The 18,719-nt window shown below is 54.4% G+C and overlaps 1 protein-coding gene across 1 annotated transcript in view; it reads right to left on the minus strand.

Annotated features, from left to right (window-relative positions):
• The window catches only part of Ptprn2 (protein tyrosine phosphatase receptor type N2), a 611,205-nt gene that overhangs the window by 31,785 nt on the left and 560,701 nt on the right, over window positions 1–18,719 (minus strand). The window contains exons 15-17 of the mRNA XM_004860321.4: window positions 18,164–18,311; window positions 10,554–10,627; window positions 4,144–4,221 (exon numbers count right to left, since the gene is read on the minus strand). Of these exons, the coding sequence (XP_004860378.3) occupies window positions 4,144–4,221; window positions 10,554–10,627; window positions 18,164–18,311 (300 nt within the window). The remainder of the gene's footprint in view (window positions 1–4,143; window positions 4,222–10,553; window positions 10,628–18,163; window positions 18,312–18,719) is intronic.

An 18,719-nucleotide genomic window follows, 5' to 3' on the forward strand; every position in this document is an offset into this window, starting at 1 on the left:
TCAGGCCACCTGGGAGTTAGTCAGAAGTCCTGAACAGGCAGCACACCCTCACAAGACCACACAAATCCTCCTGACTGAAATTTCCTATAAGCTGGAGGTGGTGGCACATGACTATAATCTTAGCACTCTGGGAAGCTGAGGCAGGAGGATCTCAGGTTCAAGCCCAGTCTAGACAACTTAGTGACTTAGTGAGACCTTGTTTCAAAATAAAAGAAAGCTGGGTATGTAGCACAGTATGAAGGCCCTGGGCTTAGTCTCCAGTAACATGTGGATGCACACACACACACACGTACACATCTGTGTCTGCTCTGCCAATGGGAACCCCCACCGAAGACCACTCTGTTCTTGTGGGCCCCAACTCCCCTCTCTGGCTGTCGCCCAGCACTCTGGTCGGCCTGGGTACTGACCATCACAAGTTGCAGTGGGTTTGAAGCCATGGTTACGGAACAGAGCAGCACCTTCCAGAGGACTGAGCCGACTGGAGCACAGGACTGAGGTCTGGAAGGGGGCTTTAAGTGGTGCAGCCCAGGACAGTGTCACACTCTTAAAAAAGTACTCATGTGACAAGATGACCCCACTGCCCCAGACTAGGTATTTTTTCCTTTAAAATGCAGATGATTTCTAAGTCCGTTTGCTCCCCTCTGGGAAAGCTGACCTCGGAGCCTTCTGCCTGGGGTGGGCGCCCACGTGGGGTGCTCAGCCTTCTTGTGGATGGGACAGTCGTGGTTTCTCTCCTGTGTCCCAGCGAGGCCTCCAGACTCATGGGCTCCATGGCCCTGGAGTCAATTCATGTGGATTGAAAATATGTGAAGAAAACCATTGTCCCAGGACATGCACAAGCGTCCTCCTTCCTGTCAGTCTCGGGATGACGCAGCGCAGCAGCATCACACGCCCTGCGCTGGACTCGGTGTTGTCAGTGACTAGAGCGGCTCTGATGACCAAGAGGACAAGTGCGGGCCTCGTGACCAGATCGTTGCCTTCTGTCAGGACCAGAGCAGCCTGGTCTGGGGCCTGTGTGTAGGGCGGCTCTGCAGCCAATCCTCTCCTGTGTGGGGACAACTGTATACTTAGTTTTGAAATTTCAAAATATAAATCCGATGTTTGGAAATAAGTCTTAAGATCCGTGCTGTGTTTGTAAGGAAAGAGCCCCATCACTAGAGAAGAAGCAGTCTGTGCGGGGACAGGACGGCCCCTCCTCTACTGGATGTCCAAGCTTTGCTCTGGATGTGCCCAGAAGGTCAGGGACTGGCACAGGGATCTCAGTGCCCAAACTCGGAGCTGTGGGGCGGGAGGGCATGTGGCCTTGGGACTGCCAGGGATGGAGGGGCCTGGAGGGCCAGATGCAAAGCCTGGGAGGCACGTGTGGCCTTTTCCAGCTCTCCCTGTCCTCGTCATGGCCGCGCTGTCCTTCTGAAGACTTGGGACACCAGGCTCTTCCTTCCTCCCCAGCCCTCTCCCTGCCCACTCTCTGGACACCACAATGACCACAGGATTTGTTATAACACTGTGGTGGCACCAGTGGGCTGCTCAGTAGAAGTCTGCTACTTACAACATGGTACTAGGAGGAGCGGCGTCCCTGTCTACATCCAGTCAGAGCCTGGCTTCATGGCCACTGCGCTGGTGAGGCTGGTGGCCCTACAACATTCTGCCAGAATCTGGTGATGTGGTCCTTATCCTGGACAGAAGAGGGTTCCTGGTACATCCACCTATATCTGGCAATGTTGCCACTGTACTGGGGAGGACCATAATACCCCCACTCATGTCTAGTAACAACTTGGGGCTATGCCTCTATGTAGGAAAACTGTCTTCGCTGATGTCACCAGGGAAGATGAGGGCACGGCAGTTAAGATGGACTCCATGGCTAATGGCTGGTGTCTTTGAAAGGGGGAAATCTGGACACAGAAGCAGACACAGTGGGAAGGAGGCTCTGTAATAGTTGGGGCAGAGACCAGAGAGATGCAGCCACAATCTAGGAAATGTGACTGTGGCATCTTGAACAGGGCAGGTTTTCCCTCCAGCGTCCAGTGGGGCCAGCCCTCCCCACCTCAATCAGGCCTTCTGGCCTCCTGGGCTGAGCGAGCACAAACCCTGTCATCCTAAGCCACCTGCTGTGTGTCACTGTCACAGTCACAGTGGCCCTAAGGCAAATTTGCTCACTGCTGACAAAGCACACACACTTGCAGCTCTAGCAGGGTGCTCAGATCAACACCCCAAAGCTGGAGGGCTGAGCAAGACGTGCTGCCCATTGCTGTAATGTGTCTCGAGGTTTGCAGTCAAGGTGGTGAAAGGCCATGAATCCAGATAGTGGGAAGAAGGTTAGCTTTGCTGTCTGCCACCAACAGCTTCATATTTCCGTCTGAGTTTTCTTCCCCAAAGTACTCCACCATTTCTGTGGATTTGGAAGGGTTCAGCCTTGCTGAGTGTGTGTCTTGTGTCTGGGTGTTTAAGGGTACCTGTCTGGGACAAGCCATCACTCAGTGCAGGAGGACATGCTGGACAATGCCGACATCTGCAGACACAGGACACAGCCGCTCTCTCCACCGTGCTCGGGGCCAGCTGTGCAGCTGCTCTCTGCTCCTGCTTAAGGAGCATCCCTGAGGCATCCAGATGTGAGCACGATATCCAGTCACAGGAGTTCAGGAGAGGTGAGGCCAGCTTCTGCGATCAGACCTCCTGGAGGACTTTGCTGCTAAGGGCACAAGGACATCCCAGCAGGGTTGAGTATCCAGCCATCAACTCCTCTGTCTTGGACACTGTGTTTCCAGGAACTGTCTGCTGCATCCTGACCGAGGCATCTCACTGATCTGGTACTTCACCTCAGGTCAACATTTTCTCTAGTAATTTCACTTGGAGATGTTTCCTTTGTATTCCAAGAATGTGCTCCTCAACAACTCTCTAAAAGACACTGTGAGCTGTGGACAAGGCTGGAGTGAGCTACCTCCAGCCTCAGCAGGTGCCGACAGTACTCAGGCAGAAAGAGGGGCTCATTTGGATGAGGGGTTCAGGTGGAGGGCAACATATGAGACAGGGGTGCAGCGTCCTCCTCGACTGAATGAGCTCACACAGAGGGAAGCGCAGCATCTGAGATGGAGGGGCCCAGGGCTACGGGCTCAACAATGAGACTTACAGGGCATGAAGATGCAGGCACACTAAGAGCAGGTGGTGACATCAACATGGTGCAAGTCCCAGCTTCCTCCCTGCAGCTAGGTGAGCCTGGGATCTGTTGGGTCTCACTTGGGAAATCCCAGTCCTCCCTAACTCCCAGAAAGCTCTGTCTGACTGACCTCTGGCAGAGAGAGCAATGTCCCCTCCCTCTAGGAGGGGCAAGAGAGGGTGGACGGCAGAGTTGGGAAAGGGAACATGATTGAACGGACTGGCCTTTACGGTCTAACTTACTGTCATGAATTTCTCCATGAGAAGATGGTGCCACATCTAGGGCTGAAACAGCCTAGCTACAGTATGAGCCTTGTATGGCTGTCGGCAATGCGGCCTCCACCCACTGCACCCACCGGGGCCAACACATGAGCTGGTTTTGCCTCCTCCTGTGCTACCCTGGGACACAGCATGGCCGTACAGTGGCAGAGGTCACATCTGCTGCTGGGGGAGCACACATGCTGCTGAGAACCACAGTGCCACTCCCAAACCTGCTCCTGTTTAGCTTTCTCAGAGGTTGGCGAGGGGAAATCCAGAGTTCTGCTCCTATTTAGGGAATGCTAACCTTCACCCTCAATGTTGACGCCTGGGTCTGGGATCCAGGATGTGCTGCACGAGGAGGCTGCCTGGCCTTCCAGACACACGAGACTCCTCAGAGGGGAACTGTACTTTAGCATCATCTTTACCTTCCTAAGACTGAAGCAACAGGTAAGAGGCACATTTGAATAAAAGTGTAACAGTGTAAACATGCATGAACTTCATTTCCTTATACTGAATAAAATGAAATTATGAGAGTTTATCATACTCAAGTCTGAAGACCGAAAGATCAACAATGAAAATATTAATGGACATATAAGTTCTGGAATCCTATAATATTTGATGAACACCTGTAAACAAGTTTGAACTGGGTTAATGGAATTCAAGGCCTAATTCATGGCCAATTTATTAAGATTTTATTTTTAGAAAAAGTAGTAATTAGAGAAGACTCACCTGCCAGAAATCAGCCACCGTGGCGGGCAGGGGTCCTTGGGTGGTGATGTATGCAGGGTTCCTCGGGTCATGGTCCATCTGCAGAGACAAGGTGACTGTCACAAGGGTCAGCTGCACAATTGGAAGACTGAAGAGGAAGGACCCCAGCTGAGGAGGACAAGGGTGGCATGGCAGGCGAGGGCACTCACCCACACGCAGGGACCCAGCCCACGCACCATACCCTGAGCCTGGACTCACAGGTAGGATGCTTTTCAGAGGCCCGCACTGAGGTTCTAACAGCAGCATCAACAGAAGCAGAGACCAGGAGCCCTGAGGGCCCCATGTGTGTGGCGGGCTGGTGGCCCTGGCTATGCAGGATCAGTCAAGGAGGTGGGGCTCAGGGCAGTGCTGCCCTGGTACCATGTGGATGTCCTCTGCCCCCAGGCTTAGAGCCTGCCTATTAAAATAGTTACCCTCTGGGAGGTCCATGGAGGGCTTGGGCACCCAGGGCCCAGGGACAAGCTCTCCATGACTGCACGCCTCAGCTGGGTGCCTGGACCTGCCTGGGCCATGCCTGGGGGCTTATGCAGTTATTGGCCTGCTCGAGGGCCACCCTCTGTCCATCCCTGCCCAGTGGCCCAGCATTGGGAAGAAGTAGATGACCAGGAGCCTTTCCAGAAGCTGCTTTGCCCCGCACATGCTGCTGGCTCCAGCGGGGACTCTGGGCTGGAAGACCTCAATTACAACGTGATATTCAAAGCCTGATGACACAGGGACAAAATACAAAGAACATGAGGACAAAGCTTTGAGAGACTAGTGGACTGAAGCCACTGAGGAGAGTAGTCATGCCAGGTACTGCCTGGCTACCCTGCAAAGGACAGGGCATCTGCCTCACTGTCCCCACATCACAAGGAAGCTCTACACGCTCCAGCAGGGGCCCTATGACCCACCCAGAGGGCAGGAGGGTGGGAATCTGGCTGGGGCAGATGGTGGCCTGCTCAGACTTCCGCCCTCCACTTCTGGGGATGAGGACAGGAGCGTGACGAGGGACCCGGGATGCTCTGAGGCTCAAGATTTTTCAATGGTGAGAAATGAGAGCGTTTTAATGCTATATAAAATCCCTGATCCCTTTAAAACACTTGGACACCATCAACTTGGAGGCTGTTTGGATACCCACGATGAGGCATGCCCTGACGAGGTGCAGGGAACAAGGTGTAAGTTATCCCTGCAGAACACCGCATGGTGCTGGCCTATGGCTGGGCAGCTGGAGAGCTTTGTGCACCTAATTTAGGGCTTCATAATTAAAATTGGACCTTGTTTGGAAATTCACCTTAACACACACAATACAGGTAAAGTTATATTCCTCTCCTTGAAAGCCCCAATTAAAATGTTGCAGTAGAGGGCCGGGGATTTAGCTCAGTGGTTCTGCTGCCTGCCTCGCAAGCATAAGATCCTGAGTTCGATCTCCGGTAACCACCCCCCCCCCCCCCCCCGCCAATGTTGCAGTAGAAAAACATTTGGCAGAAATAAGGAGTTTGTTTAGGATGTGCACTTGCTGGGGCGATAGCTGTTTAGGAGACCCTGTCCTCCTCCCTGCAGGTGGATGCACCTGCCTGCATGTGTTTCCCTGCCCCAAGCAACATCTTTAGAAAATTATGTGCTCATGCTGGCAGTTTAGGTGCCTTCAAAATGAAAAATATAAGATTTAGAGTAAAAATTGGGACAGGGTTTTTGGAAGGTGTGCTGGATTAACTAATGGTCACCTTATAACACCCAGCTGAGCTGAATCAGTGTGGTCTGGGTGTGGAAGATCCACTGGAGGATTGTAGCCAATAGCCATAAAAAGAGAACTGGAGGGGAAGATCATGGCCTGCTTATTTTCTAGGAGAAGCTTGCTTCGGATGGTTTTCCTGATGCAAACTTGGCTGTTCTCGGCATCAGAGGAGCTGTTGCTGGGAACGGCTGCTGTTCTTATCAGGGGACCTCTGATCTTCACCTTGAGCATCACTTCCTGTATGGGTCCCTCAGCCTGGTGGCACAAATCCTTCACCACACCAGTGTAGGTTTTCGGGCTTCCACTACTGGCCTTTGGGCCTTCCAGGTGCAGATCCTCAATATGGACAAGCATGAGACATTGCCTGGGCTCTAGGCCACTGGCTGGACTCGTGTGTCACATTGCCTTCTACTCTAGGGCTTTAGCTGGACCTGTGTGGGACATTGCTGTGGGATCCAGGTCTTTGGCTGGATTCTCTGGGCCTCTAGTGTGCGATTAATCTCTTGCACTCCTCTGTATTTGACTTTTTGGGTAAATATCATAAAAGAGTCCTATGAACGGTGTCCTGTATTAAATGTATTTCTTGACTACAACAGAAGGCAAATGTGCTAACTTCTGAGATAGGTCTTAGTCACTGAGATTTAGAAATTACTCCAACCCACCTCCTGTTCAGCACCCCAGAGCTAAGCAAAGGAAGCAAGGTCTTGGCAAGGGGCTCTGACACCAGCCAGCTCCCCATGTGCCCTCCCGCTGCTCCTCGGCCACCTCTGCTGGGGTATGGTACCCATCTCAGTCATGCTCCCTGGAGAGGGTGGGACTAGAGGGGGTGCAGAGCCTGCCGCAGTCCTTTGTGAGGCAGAGCAGGGCGATGAGTGGCTACACTGACAGAGGCCCTCGCTTGTCACTGCAGGATCGCGCCTACAGGGGACGTGGGCGAGTCTGCAGCACTGCTGTCTCTAGGGAGGCCTGGGCAGGGCCTCCACTGCAGGCGGGGCTCCGCCATCTTCCTGGGGACTCCCCGTCCTCCGTCCTCATGCCTCATCTTCCCGTTCCTCCTCTAGCTTCCATCTGCCTCTGATGGGCTTTATATCGGGGTGGTGCTGTGTCCCATAAGCAAACTCTGTGACCGTGGAGAGTCAGTGCAGTCTGGGCCTCAGTGCCTGTAAAATGGGGTACTGGGAAGGGGGTGTCAGACAGTGTCACCTCTAGGCGCCCGGGAGCTCTGGGCTCGTGTGCACATGTGTGTGCGGACTGGTCTACACATACATCTGTGTCTTGCAGTGAAACCCTGGGACTCCGTGCTCTGGGGGGGTGAGGCTGTGTGCAGAGCCTGCCTCTCCCTGTGAGCTGCTGCAGGGCAAAGCACCCACCCCAGGAGCCCATCTCAGTATTAAGCACTTGCTCCCCAGCTCCTCTGCGAGGTCACAGATGGTCCAGCCTGACTGATTTCAAGTGACTTCACAGTGACTGATGGTCAGAGGACACGGGGACCCAGGTACAACCAACAGTATAATTTTTCTTGAACATTTTTTTTTTCAGAAAAAGAAAAATCATTCACTTGTGTTGATTCCATTGTCCCTCAGTGGAGCCACCTCAGGAAGGGACCCAGTGAAGCATTACTGTGTTCTGAATGCAGGGTCTGGGATCTGCCATCAGCTGTGGGGTGACAGTCCATACGTGAGTTGCCTGACTGGTTCAATCTGTGTGACAAACCCCAGTGGCAGTCCCCCAATATTCCAAACCAAATGGAATGATTCTAGAAACAGAGCATTCAACCTCCCAAGACTACAAACCCTGTCCCAAAGCCCAGGGCTCACGGGGATCGTGCCCACTGGAGGTGCCCTGGAGGATTGTGTGTTTCCACACCTGGCACTAATGCTTTCTTCAAAACTTTAGACTTTAGCTGGGTTAATAGGTTGGGTTAACAGGTCCCGGTGCCAAGAGTGGCATCTGCTGGGGCCTCAGCTCCAGAAGCCATCAGGAGAGAGACCGATCCGTGAGCATGAGTCGTTTCCTATTTATCCTTGAGTTGAGATTTTTGTGAGTACAGTGCTGAGAGTAAGCCATCATTATGCACGTAGATGCTTGGTTGCAAATAGTTCCTAAGAACCGTTGGTCGGCCCTTGTATCTGCCAGTCTCTCAGGAGCCTCAGGCCACTTTACTGCGGTCCTTTGCTGAGGAAGGAGCCCTCTGACCCCACTTAGCTCAGGGAAGTGAATTTGAATGGAAACAGAGAGCAATCTCTAGCCTTTAATAAACACGGAGGGCTTGTCTTCAGGGTTCATTAGGACCCTCAGGCCTGGGCCTGGTCATCAGCTCTTGTGCTGTTGGAGCCCCAGTCCAGCACTCTCCTCCAGAATAACTAAGCTGAGTCCTGAGAGAAGCTGATGGGTTTCTCTCAGACGCCCCAGCAGAGGAGCAGAATTCCCATCTGCTTTCATGACCTCTGATTTAAAAGCAAAGATTGCACATTATTTACTACTGGTGGCTTCCCTGAAATTTAATGAGGACTAAGTACAAATATGACAGATGCAATTATCATAGTTTCATTCTGCACAGCCAGGGTCTTGTGCTGTAATTGCAAGCTTTCCATTCAACGGCTGCTGGAAGGTCATTATCACTCAGCCTCCATTTATTTCAGAGCGAAGAGGCACTGTGGGTTTCTAGTTCATTCCGACAGCTCAGATTTGACCAAAAAAAAAAAAAAAAATAGAATTGTGGTATGAAGTGAAGAAGAAACAGAATAGGCACCATAAAATTACTCCTCTCTCCTGCACTGGCTTCTGTCCCAGGTCCAGGACAGGGAGGCTGCTCTGGACTCACACCAGAGAAGTGTGTGTGTGTGTGTGTGTGTGTGTGAGTGTGTGTGTGCATGTTACACAGTGCAGCTGCTGCACCCAGCGTGTGCCACCGAGCCCGACCAGCTGGGATACCTCAGCTGCTGCAGATCCGGACCCACCATGCTGGGGGAGCTGGGCTCAGCCACCTCAGATTCTTGATGCTGGGACTTGAAGGTGACAACATTGCTTTTCACTCTGGCCTGGGCATCTGGTGTGTTCCAGGGAAAGGGATGACTGCTTGGGGAGAAAATGGCTTTTCTTTTCCTTCAGTTTTGTTATTTCTTTGGTACTGGGAGTCAAACCTGGGGCTTTGCTTGGTAGGCATGTGTTCTATCTCTGAGGTACAACCCAGCCCTTTGGAGACAGTGCTGAGTGGTCATCACTATCACCTGCTGGTCAGGGATAAATCCAGGGACCTACAGGCCTTGTTCCCAAGGAACGGTGTTGTTCAAGAATCATGAGCTGAGTCAGTGCATAAGATGCTGGTTGTGTTTCTGAATTGGTCTTGTGGAGAAGGGTCAGCATCAGGCGAGAACATCCAGGGCAGATGGACCCACCTTGTGGCCACTTCTGCGAGGTGAGGAAGTCATCCTCATGACCCATTGCCAGGTTGGGAGCAGGTGGGTGTAGATAGAGCACCCTGGACCAGCTCCCCATTCTGAGTTCATTTTCCAAAGTGCATGTGCTCTCCTCGTGGGCTGTGACTCTTCAGGGAAGGTGACTCTGGGGTCTCAGGGAAAAGACAATGGTGCTGAAGTGATCAGCAGCCAAAGACGTACTGCCACCTGAAGCCCTCATGTGCCTTTTAGGGTCTCATTCTCACCAACAGCAGCAACCCAAGGGCAGGAGGGTCGGGGACCCCATGGACATGCTGGACCCGAGATGACCTGAGTGCTCTCGACCTTACTGGGGCAGGGCATCCTGCAGGCTGGAATTCCAGTGACCTCCCTGATGCCACCCTGAAGGCTGAGGGGGAGGAGCAGTGTGGAATGGGAAACACATCTTGGGTCACAAACCCACACTGAATTGTGACTTTCCCGCTTGGTTTCACCAATGGTCGCATGGGGTCTCCAGGATCCTGGCTCTGGACACCTCATTTTCTTCTCTTCGCACCTGCCCTTTGCTTACCTGGGAGAACAGCCCGGCCCCCATCAAGGAGACCCTGCATCCTGGCCCCTCTGCCAAGGAGACCCCGTGGCCTGGCTTCTGTACTGCTCATCCTGCCCCCTCTGCTCACCCAATTTCCCCTTTGCGGCTGCCTGCTGCCCCTGGGCTTGGTACGGGTGAACACTTAGGTGGTGCCCACAGTCACAGGTTTCGAGGGCCAGTGAGGAGCCCCATGAAAGTCAAGGATGCTCGAACGGGGGAGGCCATCATGCCACTGTGCCCAGATGCAGGGTTCCTTCATCCTCATGTGTGGTCCTCGAAGCCACAGACCCAGACGCCGGCTCGAGTTTTATTAAAAGGATCCTGACCACCAGAGAACCCAGAGCAGAAGACTTTGAAGCTCTGAGCTGGTTTCGAGGTCATCGACACAGGGGTGGGTTTGGGGCTGGATCTCTGTCTCCCTGGGACACAGGGAGAATAAGTCAGGCGCTCCAGGAAAGGGGCTGCCCCCAGCATGAGTGTCCTCTGGGCATGGGTTCCTCATCATTTCGGACCTTCAGTCCTCCCTGAGCACCAGGTCCACCCTGCCCAAGCGGCCTGCCTGAGAGAGAGGCAGGAGGCCCGGGACACTGGCGCCAGGCCCTGAAGGGAGACTTTCTAGGGACTCCCGCTCCCTGAGGAGAGCTGGCCGGGCCTTGGCGGTACTCACGATGGGGCTGGCGTTGATGTAGTCTGAGTTGCCGTGGCTGTTCTCGGCCTTCAGTAGGATCCGGGAGTGGTCATCTGTAAGCAGAACCAGAGCAGGTTACTGGGGCTCAGACAGCCCTGTACCCACAGAGAGGCTGTGCAGCCCTCAGGCTCAGGGCCAGCTGGTCCCTGAGTCCCTTCTAACGGGGTCTCTCTTCCTCCCTTCAGCACAGGAGGCACAGCCAGGGTCTTTGGGGCGTGGCCCAGAGCCCACCTAGGAGTGAGGGATCCCAATGTCTCTTTCACGTAAAGCTCAAACACCAAGGTTATTTCCTCTGTGATATTTTCTACGCTGTTTGCCTTTACATCACAGATACAGCTGTCAACGTACAATGAATAGACATAAGTGAGAACATGAGCCAACCGGCTGTCATCTGAAATGTAAGGTTTTGTAGTTGATGAATGCTTACATCCCTAAGGTTACTGGTTCAGACCTAAAGAGACTGCAGATGAAAAGGGAACATGCAGGAGCATCCAGAGGAGGCTCGTGAGCACGAAGACGGCCCGAATAGGGAGACACTGGACCCACCACAGTATTAGGGATTCGTGAAGAGCAGTGTGGACAGTGCATGAGCCACCTGGCTTTGCCATGGAGTGAGCCCTGCAGGGCGCCCTCAGCAGGAAGGCGGAGGAGTGCGGTGAGAGGAGGGGCACAGTGCCGCCCCACAAGTGCTGCGTGGGACCTGACCCTGGTCTTCTCTCCTGAGATGGCGACGTCTGTCTGGAGGCCTCCGGAAGCCAGTGTGGGAGCCTTCCTCTGGCTCTCCCTGGCCCGCAATCCCCACGTGTACAGCCACTTTCTTTGGAAGAAAGGACCCAGTCACCAGCGTGGCTTGGTAATGAAGGCTTGGAGACTGTGCTTTGGCTTAAACCTTCATTTGTCTTGGAGATTTTACTCAGTTTTTAAAAACCAACAGATTCTGGGGCTTGGGAAACGGTGAATCTTGTAACAGGTGAAATTTGGAAAGTTCATCTGTGGGCGATGTGATGGAGCCAGAGACCCTCCTGGGAGCTCTCCCCATGGACACAGTTGATCCCGCACGCGTGTGTGTGTGTGTGTGTGTGTGTGTGTGTGGTTTGTCATAGAGAGAGGGGTTCCAAAGTCACCCTAGCAGCTTTTATTGCCTGGTACTTGGGCTTGAAATCAAGGCCTCCAGTGTGCTGGACAAGTGCTCTGTCACACCCCAGCCCATTGGCTTTCAGCAAACGTGTGAATAACAATCTTAAAGTCCCAGGGATGCCTTGGCTTCTTCCTGGACATATTTATTCCTAAGAGAGTGCAAAGTGGTAGTGACAGGAAATTGAAATAAAATTCATGAGAAAAAAATTGGTCAACTCTAACTGCCCGACATCCTACAAACACTGCCCCCAAAATCAGAGTCCAGAAGCTCTGATTCACAGCGTGGTGCTGCATAATCCTACAAACAAGACTCCCACTGTATGCAGAGGCAGCCCACTGTCTCAGGGCACAGCTACACTGAAATCTGGAATGAAGAGCTGGACTCTTATCTGGGTTCTGAGGGCTGAAGTATTTTTGACCCAGGCGATTTTAGGCACATGTGCTATGGCAACAGGTGACCGCTCCTAGTTGTCCAAGGAACTGTTACAAAGAGCAGGTTGGGAGTAAATGGAGACAGGGAAGGAAAAACCACAGCTTGCAATTTCCTGCATTGTGGGTGGGATGCAGCACATGCACCCCAGAAGGGCCACACGCAGGGTGGGAAGGTGGCAGAACCCGCCTCTGACAGGGGACAGTGCTGCCTCACTCCCTGGCCCCTGTATGCCATGGATGGCTGTTTTCTCACTGCAAAGCTGGGAGGTGCCCCTAAATTGGGGAGTCTCTGTGAGACATGGATGTGGTCTCCTAGGACCCCACCTGCACTGTGGACTGGCGGGACAGTCTGTCGGGAGCCTGCCACACCCCAGTATGGTGACAGCCACACCACAGAACTGCTGTAGTGCCTGATTTCAGCTGGGCACAAGGGCTACAAGAGCTTCAGAGCCCTCCTCCCTTGGAAGGTATCTGTGGTTCTGCATCAACACCTGGCTCTTAAAATTAAATGTGACAATACTTTGTTTTTGGCATTGGGCCATCTTGAGGCACCACTGGAGGGATGGAGCATAGCAGCTGGCTCTGTGTGCATAGGAACGAGGCTTGTCGGGTGGAGACTTGGCTGCTGGGCACAACTCCAGACTACTTTGTGGTTCATCTTTTTAAAGAGATGCCCACGCCAAGCTATGGGTTTCCCAAGGTTAGGCTCTGGCACTGCCAGGGTTGGTAAGGTTGCCTACGTCTGCTAGGATGCTGGGGAGGGTGGTGGCCTGGCAGGAGCTGGGTGCTGGCACAAGGCTCAGTGCAAGCTGGGGAAGCAAGCTGGGTGGTCACTCCCTGCACTCCTGACTAAGCTGCCTGTTCCCAGAGCACGTACCCTCCTAGCACTGGGGCCACAGTGCATTTCAGGGAGGGCTCCTCAGAGACCCTGGACTCTAGAGCCAGAGCAACAGGAAGTCTGACTAGCTCCTTCCTTTTCCTCTAACAGTGAACCACAGATCTCTGTCTTTCCAGAGAGGGGCGGAGGAAGCAAGTGTGGAGAGGACGCTTGTGGAATGAATATCTCGGGCCTCCTCCCCAAGCTCCTAAAGGACCTGTCGGTGTTACTGGACACCACAGATTTCTCTGATGCTCTGCATTTTCACATACATCATCTCTGACCACCTGGATCCTTGTGCCATGGGTCAAGTAGGCACAATTTACTTATTTAGTTGGAGAAAGGGAGGCCCAGGAGGGCCAGCCGGGTCCTTAGCAGCAGCAGACATGGCCTCACATCCCAGTCCTGCCACGAACTCTCCAGGTGATGCTGAGGTAGATGATTCATGTGTCACACATCAGGTTCTTCTTCCTGAACATAGTCATGGCACCCAGCCCACAGGCTGCTGGGATGGGCAACAAGGAGCTCAAGAGGAAGCTCTGGGTCACAGAGGATATCTGCCAGAGCACAGGCCTCCATGTGGGCGTAGTGCACCCAGGGCACACGATCTCTGCAGTAAATGTAAGATGAACTTTGTGAGCAACCAAGGGAGAAGCAAATTCCCAATGTCTCCTGTGAACAGTGGCTGTGCTGGAGGCCCACAGAGCCCTCTGTAGCCCAGGTCAGTGGACTCAGGCCTGGAGCCAGCTGTGTCCCTGAGGGAGGCACCTGGATGCTGCCCATGACTTGAATGTCTCCCTGCAGTGTGGCTCTGCTCTTCCTCTCATCTGAGGGAGCCCATGTGTGCAGTCCAACAGCCTGGCTTTTCACTGGTGTGTCCCTAAGTGCTTTGGTCAGAACATCAAATGGAGTAGGGGTCCACACGTGTTGGCTCCATGGTGCTGGGTAATGGAGCCACCCTATCCAGGTGGGGCTGTGTCAGTCAGCTCTTCTGTCCGTGGACAAACACTGGCACCCCAAACCTAAAGGAGGAGAGCACAAATGTGGTTTCAGGTGATTTCTTCCACGGTCGGCTGTTCCAAGGCTGGAGCCTCATGGTGGAAGGGCACAGTGGCCCTTCATGGTGGTCCTTCATGGTGGCTGCACAGCAGAGGGGAAGAGCACTAGGAGGACGTGGTGCAGGACCAGGTAGACACCCCATGACCAGACAGACACATCCAGGACCCTGCTCTACTCATCTGCTGAGTGTCTCTCACTCTAATCAAATTGGCACCAGGATCAATGATCACAGGGCCCTCAGCTGTCTGCATTTTCTGTTGAGATTTAAATGGAATCATGTATGCCATGGGTACCATGTTCTTGCCTCAGTGGTGTGGCTGATGGCGACATGGACACATCTGGTGATGGTGGCAGTTTGCCCTGGAAGGTCAGGGCTGTGCAGCTCCAGGGGATTCTTGGCCTGGGATGGCATCCGTGACCACGGCTCCTCTCTGGTTTCATGGATCCACTGGAGGTATGACACATGGTGAGGTCTCTGTGGTGGTCACCCACTGCTGTCCTACACCAGCCACAGGTGCTTGCCTTGCCTCTCTAGCTACTGCACATGGAAGGCTGTGTTCTGACTTGTCACAGTAGACACAAAGTGACACATCATCATGCCACATCTGTTTAGCTCTGGGATGCTCAATTGACGAGGCTCTCTGCAGATTTGAAGACATGAAGACAAGTGGCAGTGTGACTTTGAGACTCCATCTGTGGGGTGCATCCTCTGTGGATGAAGGCTCCTCCCCACACTATGTGCTTCCCGCTGTGATGCCTGTGACCCAGGATTGGGAGATCATGAAGGTCATTGTGCACAGAAGAAGGCCACGGAGCTCTATTTATGGCCTCCGTGGATGGTGATGTGGCCTTGCATCTGGGCAAACAGGCATGGCTGGGGTGTCACATCAGAAAAGCCCCCTGCATACTGCAACAGCCTCAACATAAGACTGTTTCCCTCCAGGGTTTATTGGGGAGCTGCCAAGCAATGATGGCCTGTGTTTGGCTTCCTTGCCCTGAGCCCACCAGCAGAGCTCCGGAGCCATGACCGTGACCTAAAGGTGGAGGTCTTGAGTAGTACTCTTATTTCTAAGGTGTGTCACCAGCATTCCCAACAGGTCTCTGAAAAAGCAATCCCCAAACAGGACCCTGTGTGCAAGCAGAATACAGGGTCTGAGTCTGACCACATGAGCCCCACTGCCTGCCTCGGTGTGGAAGGGGAACTCCCAGGCGTGGCTGTGTGCTAGGCAGAGCAGGGGATGTGTCTAGGCCACTCCCAGGAGCTGAGCTGAGTCCCTCCAAAAAGACATGTGTACCCAGAAACAGGATCCATACAGAGGTCATCAAGTTAGACAAGGTCTTGGGGGTGGTGTCTTTAGCAAGGGTGATCTGGACACAGACAGGAGAAGACACTGTCTGAGCCGCAGGAGAGAGCCTGCAGGCAGAACCAACCCAGCCACGCCTTGATCAGGATGTCAGCTTGGACCCAGAGAGAATAAGCTCTGGTGTTGGAGCCACCCACATGCTGTTAGGGCAGGCAGCTCAAGCAAGGGGATACAACTAGATATGGGGTGATGCAGGGAGTTACTGTCACTTTCCTTGGTCACGATGGCAGCAGGTGTGTAGGAGAAGGTCCTTATTTTCAGGAATTGTGGACTAGAGTACTTTGATGTCCACTGCCTGAAACTTACTTTGAAATAGTACAGCCAAGAATAAACGAAGCCCACACACACACACGTCATGCAGATGCAGCGTGATGACACGTGGAAGTAGTGGCATGTCCAACTTGGCAGGGGACCACACCGAACCCCAGAAGGGGGACCCCTAGGGAGCAGATAGGGGATGCAGCGGGCCTGCCAGTGGGCAATCATCACAGGTTGGAGGCTAGGCACCTTCTGGTGACTTCAGCTGTGGGTGTGAAGGACCTCCAGTTCTGGCTCCTTCACTTGCACAAGGGAGACATACCAAGGACTACACAGGCATCAGGAGGACACTGTGGGGACATGTTGCTTGCACTGGGTCCACACTCCACTCCCTGTAGGCTGGTCCTGGCCAGTGTGGAGAGGCTGGACATGGAGCCCACACTCGTCCTGGGCTCTGTTCTATTGTGACACGGAGACAGGAGAAACGTGTACCGAACAAAAGGTGGCGGCACTGGGTAGGGGCCACGGCGAGTCAAGGGCCAGGTTCTTCATGGTTCTGAACAGGGTTCCACCCCCAGAGACCACTGAAGGTCAGGTCCCTGTCACACTCACAGACTGTGGAAGGGTGCACGGTGGCCAGGGGTCCTGGCCCAGCAATGGCCCTCATGGGAAAGACCCAGGTTTCAGGGGACAGCTGCCAATGTGGCCAACATGGCCAAGGGCACCTGTGGGATGCAAACTCCACCTTCCTGCAAGAGCACCAGACTGAGGGCACCCACGTGGCCCTGGGTCCTTGGAGGTTTCCATCCTCTCTGGGTAGAAAGCCAGGATGGAGAGAGAGGCTGCATGGCCCAGTTAACCTGGCTCTGGGACCGTGAGCTGGGCTGGCACGGCCCTGTCTGACGATGCTTTCAGGACCCAAGAACAGGACCCCCCATCTGTCCTGTGCCCCTGGTCTGCAGCCCTCCATCCTCTCTCAAAATTCTCCAGTCATGCTTTGTGTCTGCATCTCTCTCTCTCTCTGGTTATTCTAACACAGAACCAAAGGGTTTTTTCTGCTTAAAACAGTGCACCAAAATAGCATCAGAGTTCTGTTCTTAATTTGAGAGGCAGACAACAAACTGCTCTTTTTAAACCATGCAAAACACTGGCCATGCACGAGCACATTAAGGGCCTCACACTTCTGAGATAACAGAATGAGACCGACTCTAGGGCTGACCAAGCACCTCATGAGCATCGGCAGCCTTCTCCTCTCAAGAGCACTCCATGGAATGAATCTCTGTGCTGGGAGGGACCCAGCGTGGCCAGCGATCCTGCTGTGAGTGTCCTGTGGCCTCAGCACCAGGAGTTGCACTCAGACAGGACCACATGGGCCAAGGCCCAGAAGTGGGGAGGGCGGGCACGGGCCGCTCAGGGTGAGCGGGAGAACACACTCAGAGGCCACACTGTGTTGGACAGAGCAGGGATGGGCTGTGGCTTCACGCTTGGGGGCAGGTGACAGCAACCTGTTGCACTCAGCCAGTGGGGAGGCAGCATCAGGGAGGAACGGGAGGCTGGAGGGTGCACAGTGAAGACCTTTCTTGGGAAAACGTGGGAACCCAAGAATGTCATCACCAGACATGGTCATAGGAGCAAATGCAGAGTGCACAACAGACCCCATTTCCTCCTGAAGACACCAAGACGCCACCGCCAGGAACATCTGGCAGGCTCCCTTGGAGCCCCAGGAAGGCGGCCTATGGTCCACTCCAGCCTCACTGCAGGCCCAGCTCCGCCGGCTGGGAGGACAGGGTGGACAGAGAGAGGATGAGAGAGAGCCAGGGCCCCTACCAGAGCTGGGAGGGCCAGACAGCAGGGCAGGCACACGTGTGGGCCAAGTGCACCACTCCCCCGAACACACCCCACCCACGTGTGACAGCCAGACACGGGACTCGCCAGCCCCATGGGACCACGCTTACCCCAGCCCTGTAGTGCTAGCCAGGCAGCCAGGACCCTGAGGGTAGCTGGGCCCCTCCTGGCACTTCTGGACGCATCGCTCTCTCAGCCTCGGGTGGGGCAGGCTGAGGGCTCGGCACAGGGGATGTGCGGGGCCCTGGTCCTCCCGGCCCTGCCCGAGGCCTTGCTCCTGAGGACAGTGCTCCGCCATCACTGGGCTCCTCACCTCTGAACGTGCTGCCAGCACTGTGAAGATGGTGCCCCAAGGCCATGCAGGCCGATGACAGGGCAAGGACACACCAATGGGCCAGCTGTTACTGGAGGGTGTGTCCCCGAGGAGCAGGCTGGATTCAGTCCTGAGCCAAAGCTGCTGGTCCATTCCCCATCAGACATGAGCAGTCTGAGCATGTGTATCTGCTGGCCCAACTACTCCCAACCCCTGTCCTGGGGCTCGAACCTAGGCTGGTACAGAAGGGGCTCTGCAGGCCAAGGCTGGGTGCCCACCCCTGCAGACACTTGCTGGTACGTACAGGTCAGCACAGCTGGGCAGCGGTTCTTGGCCAGGTTCTCCTCCCTCTGGGCGGCAAGTGAGCTGCTGGGCTCTGCCTGGTAGGCACACAGGGCCTCCCACTCCTTCTCCAGCCGGTTCTTGTTTTGCAGGTGGTCCTCCATGTAGGCCTGAAAAGGAGAGGCAGTCAGGAGGGTGTGCAGGGCATGGAACACAGGGCTCCCTGAGCCCTGGGCACCAAGCATTCCTGAATCCTATGGTGCTTTCTGGAGCAGTGTGAACCCTGGCACACCAGCTTCAAACATGCAGATGGTCCAGACAAAGCTGGCATGGAAATATGTGAGGGTGAGGGACTCTGGGCTGGAGCAGGTAGGGTGGACCCTGGCACAGGATCATGGTCAGGCCAGGGCGCTGCACCAGGGGACACAGGGGACAGTGCACAGGGCGGGGGCTCTGGGTTGGGGCTGCAAGGGTGGTGGAGCTGGTGCTTGGGAGCAGCCCGAGGACAGTGCTGCCCACGTGAGCAGGAGCAGATGTGGTGACACAGTTCACAGCAAAGAACATCCCTGGACAGGCTA

This window comes from Heterocephalus glaber, unplaced genomic scaffold (assembly GCF_053883595.1).
Source record: "Heterocephalus glaber isolate CG9 unplaced genomic scaffold, H.glaber_assembly_v1.0 deba00000818, whole genome shotgun sequence".
NCBI classification, from domain to species: domain Eukaryota; kingdom Metazoa; phylum Chordata; class Mammalia; order Rodentia; family Bathyergidae; genus Heterocephalus; species Heterocephalus glaber.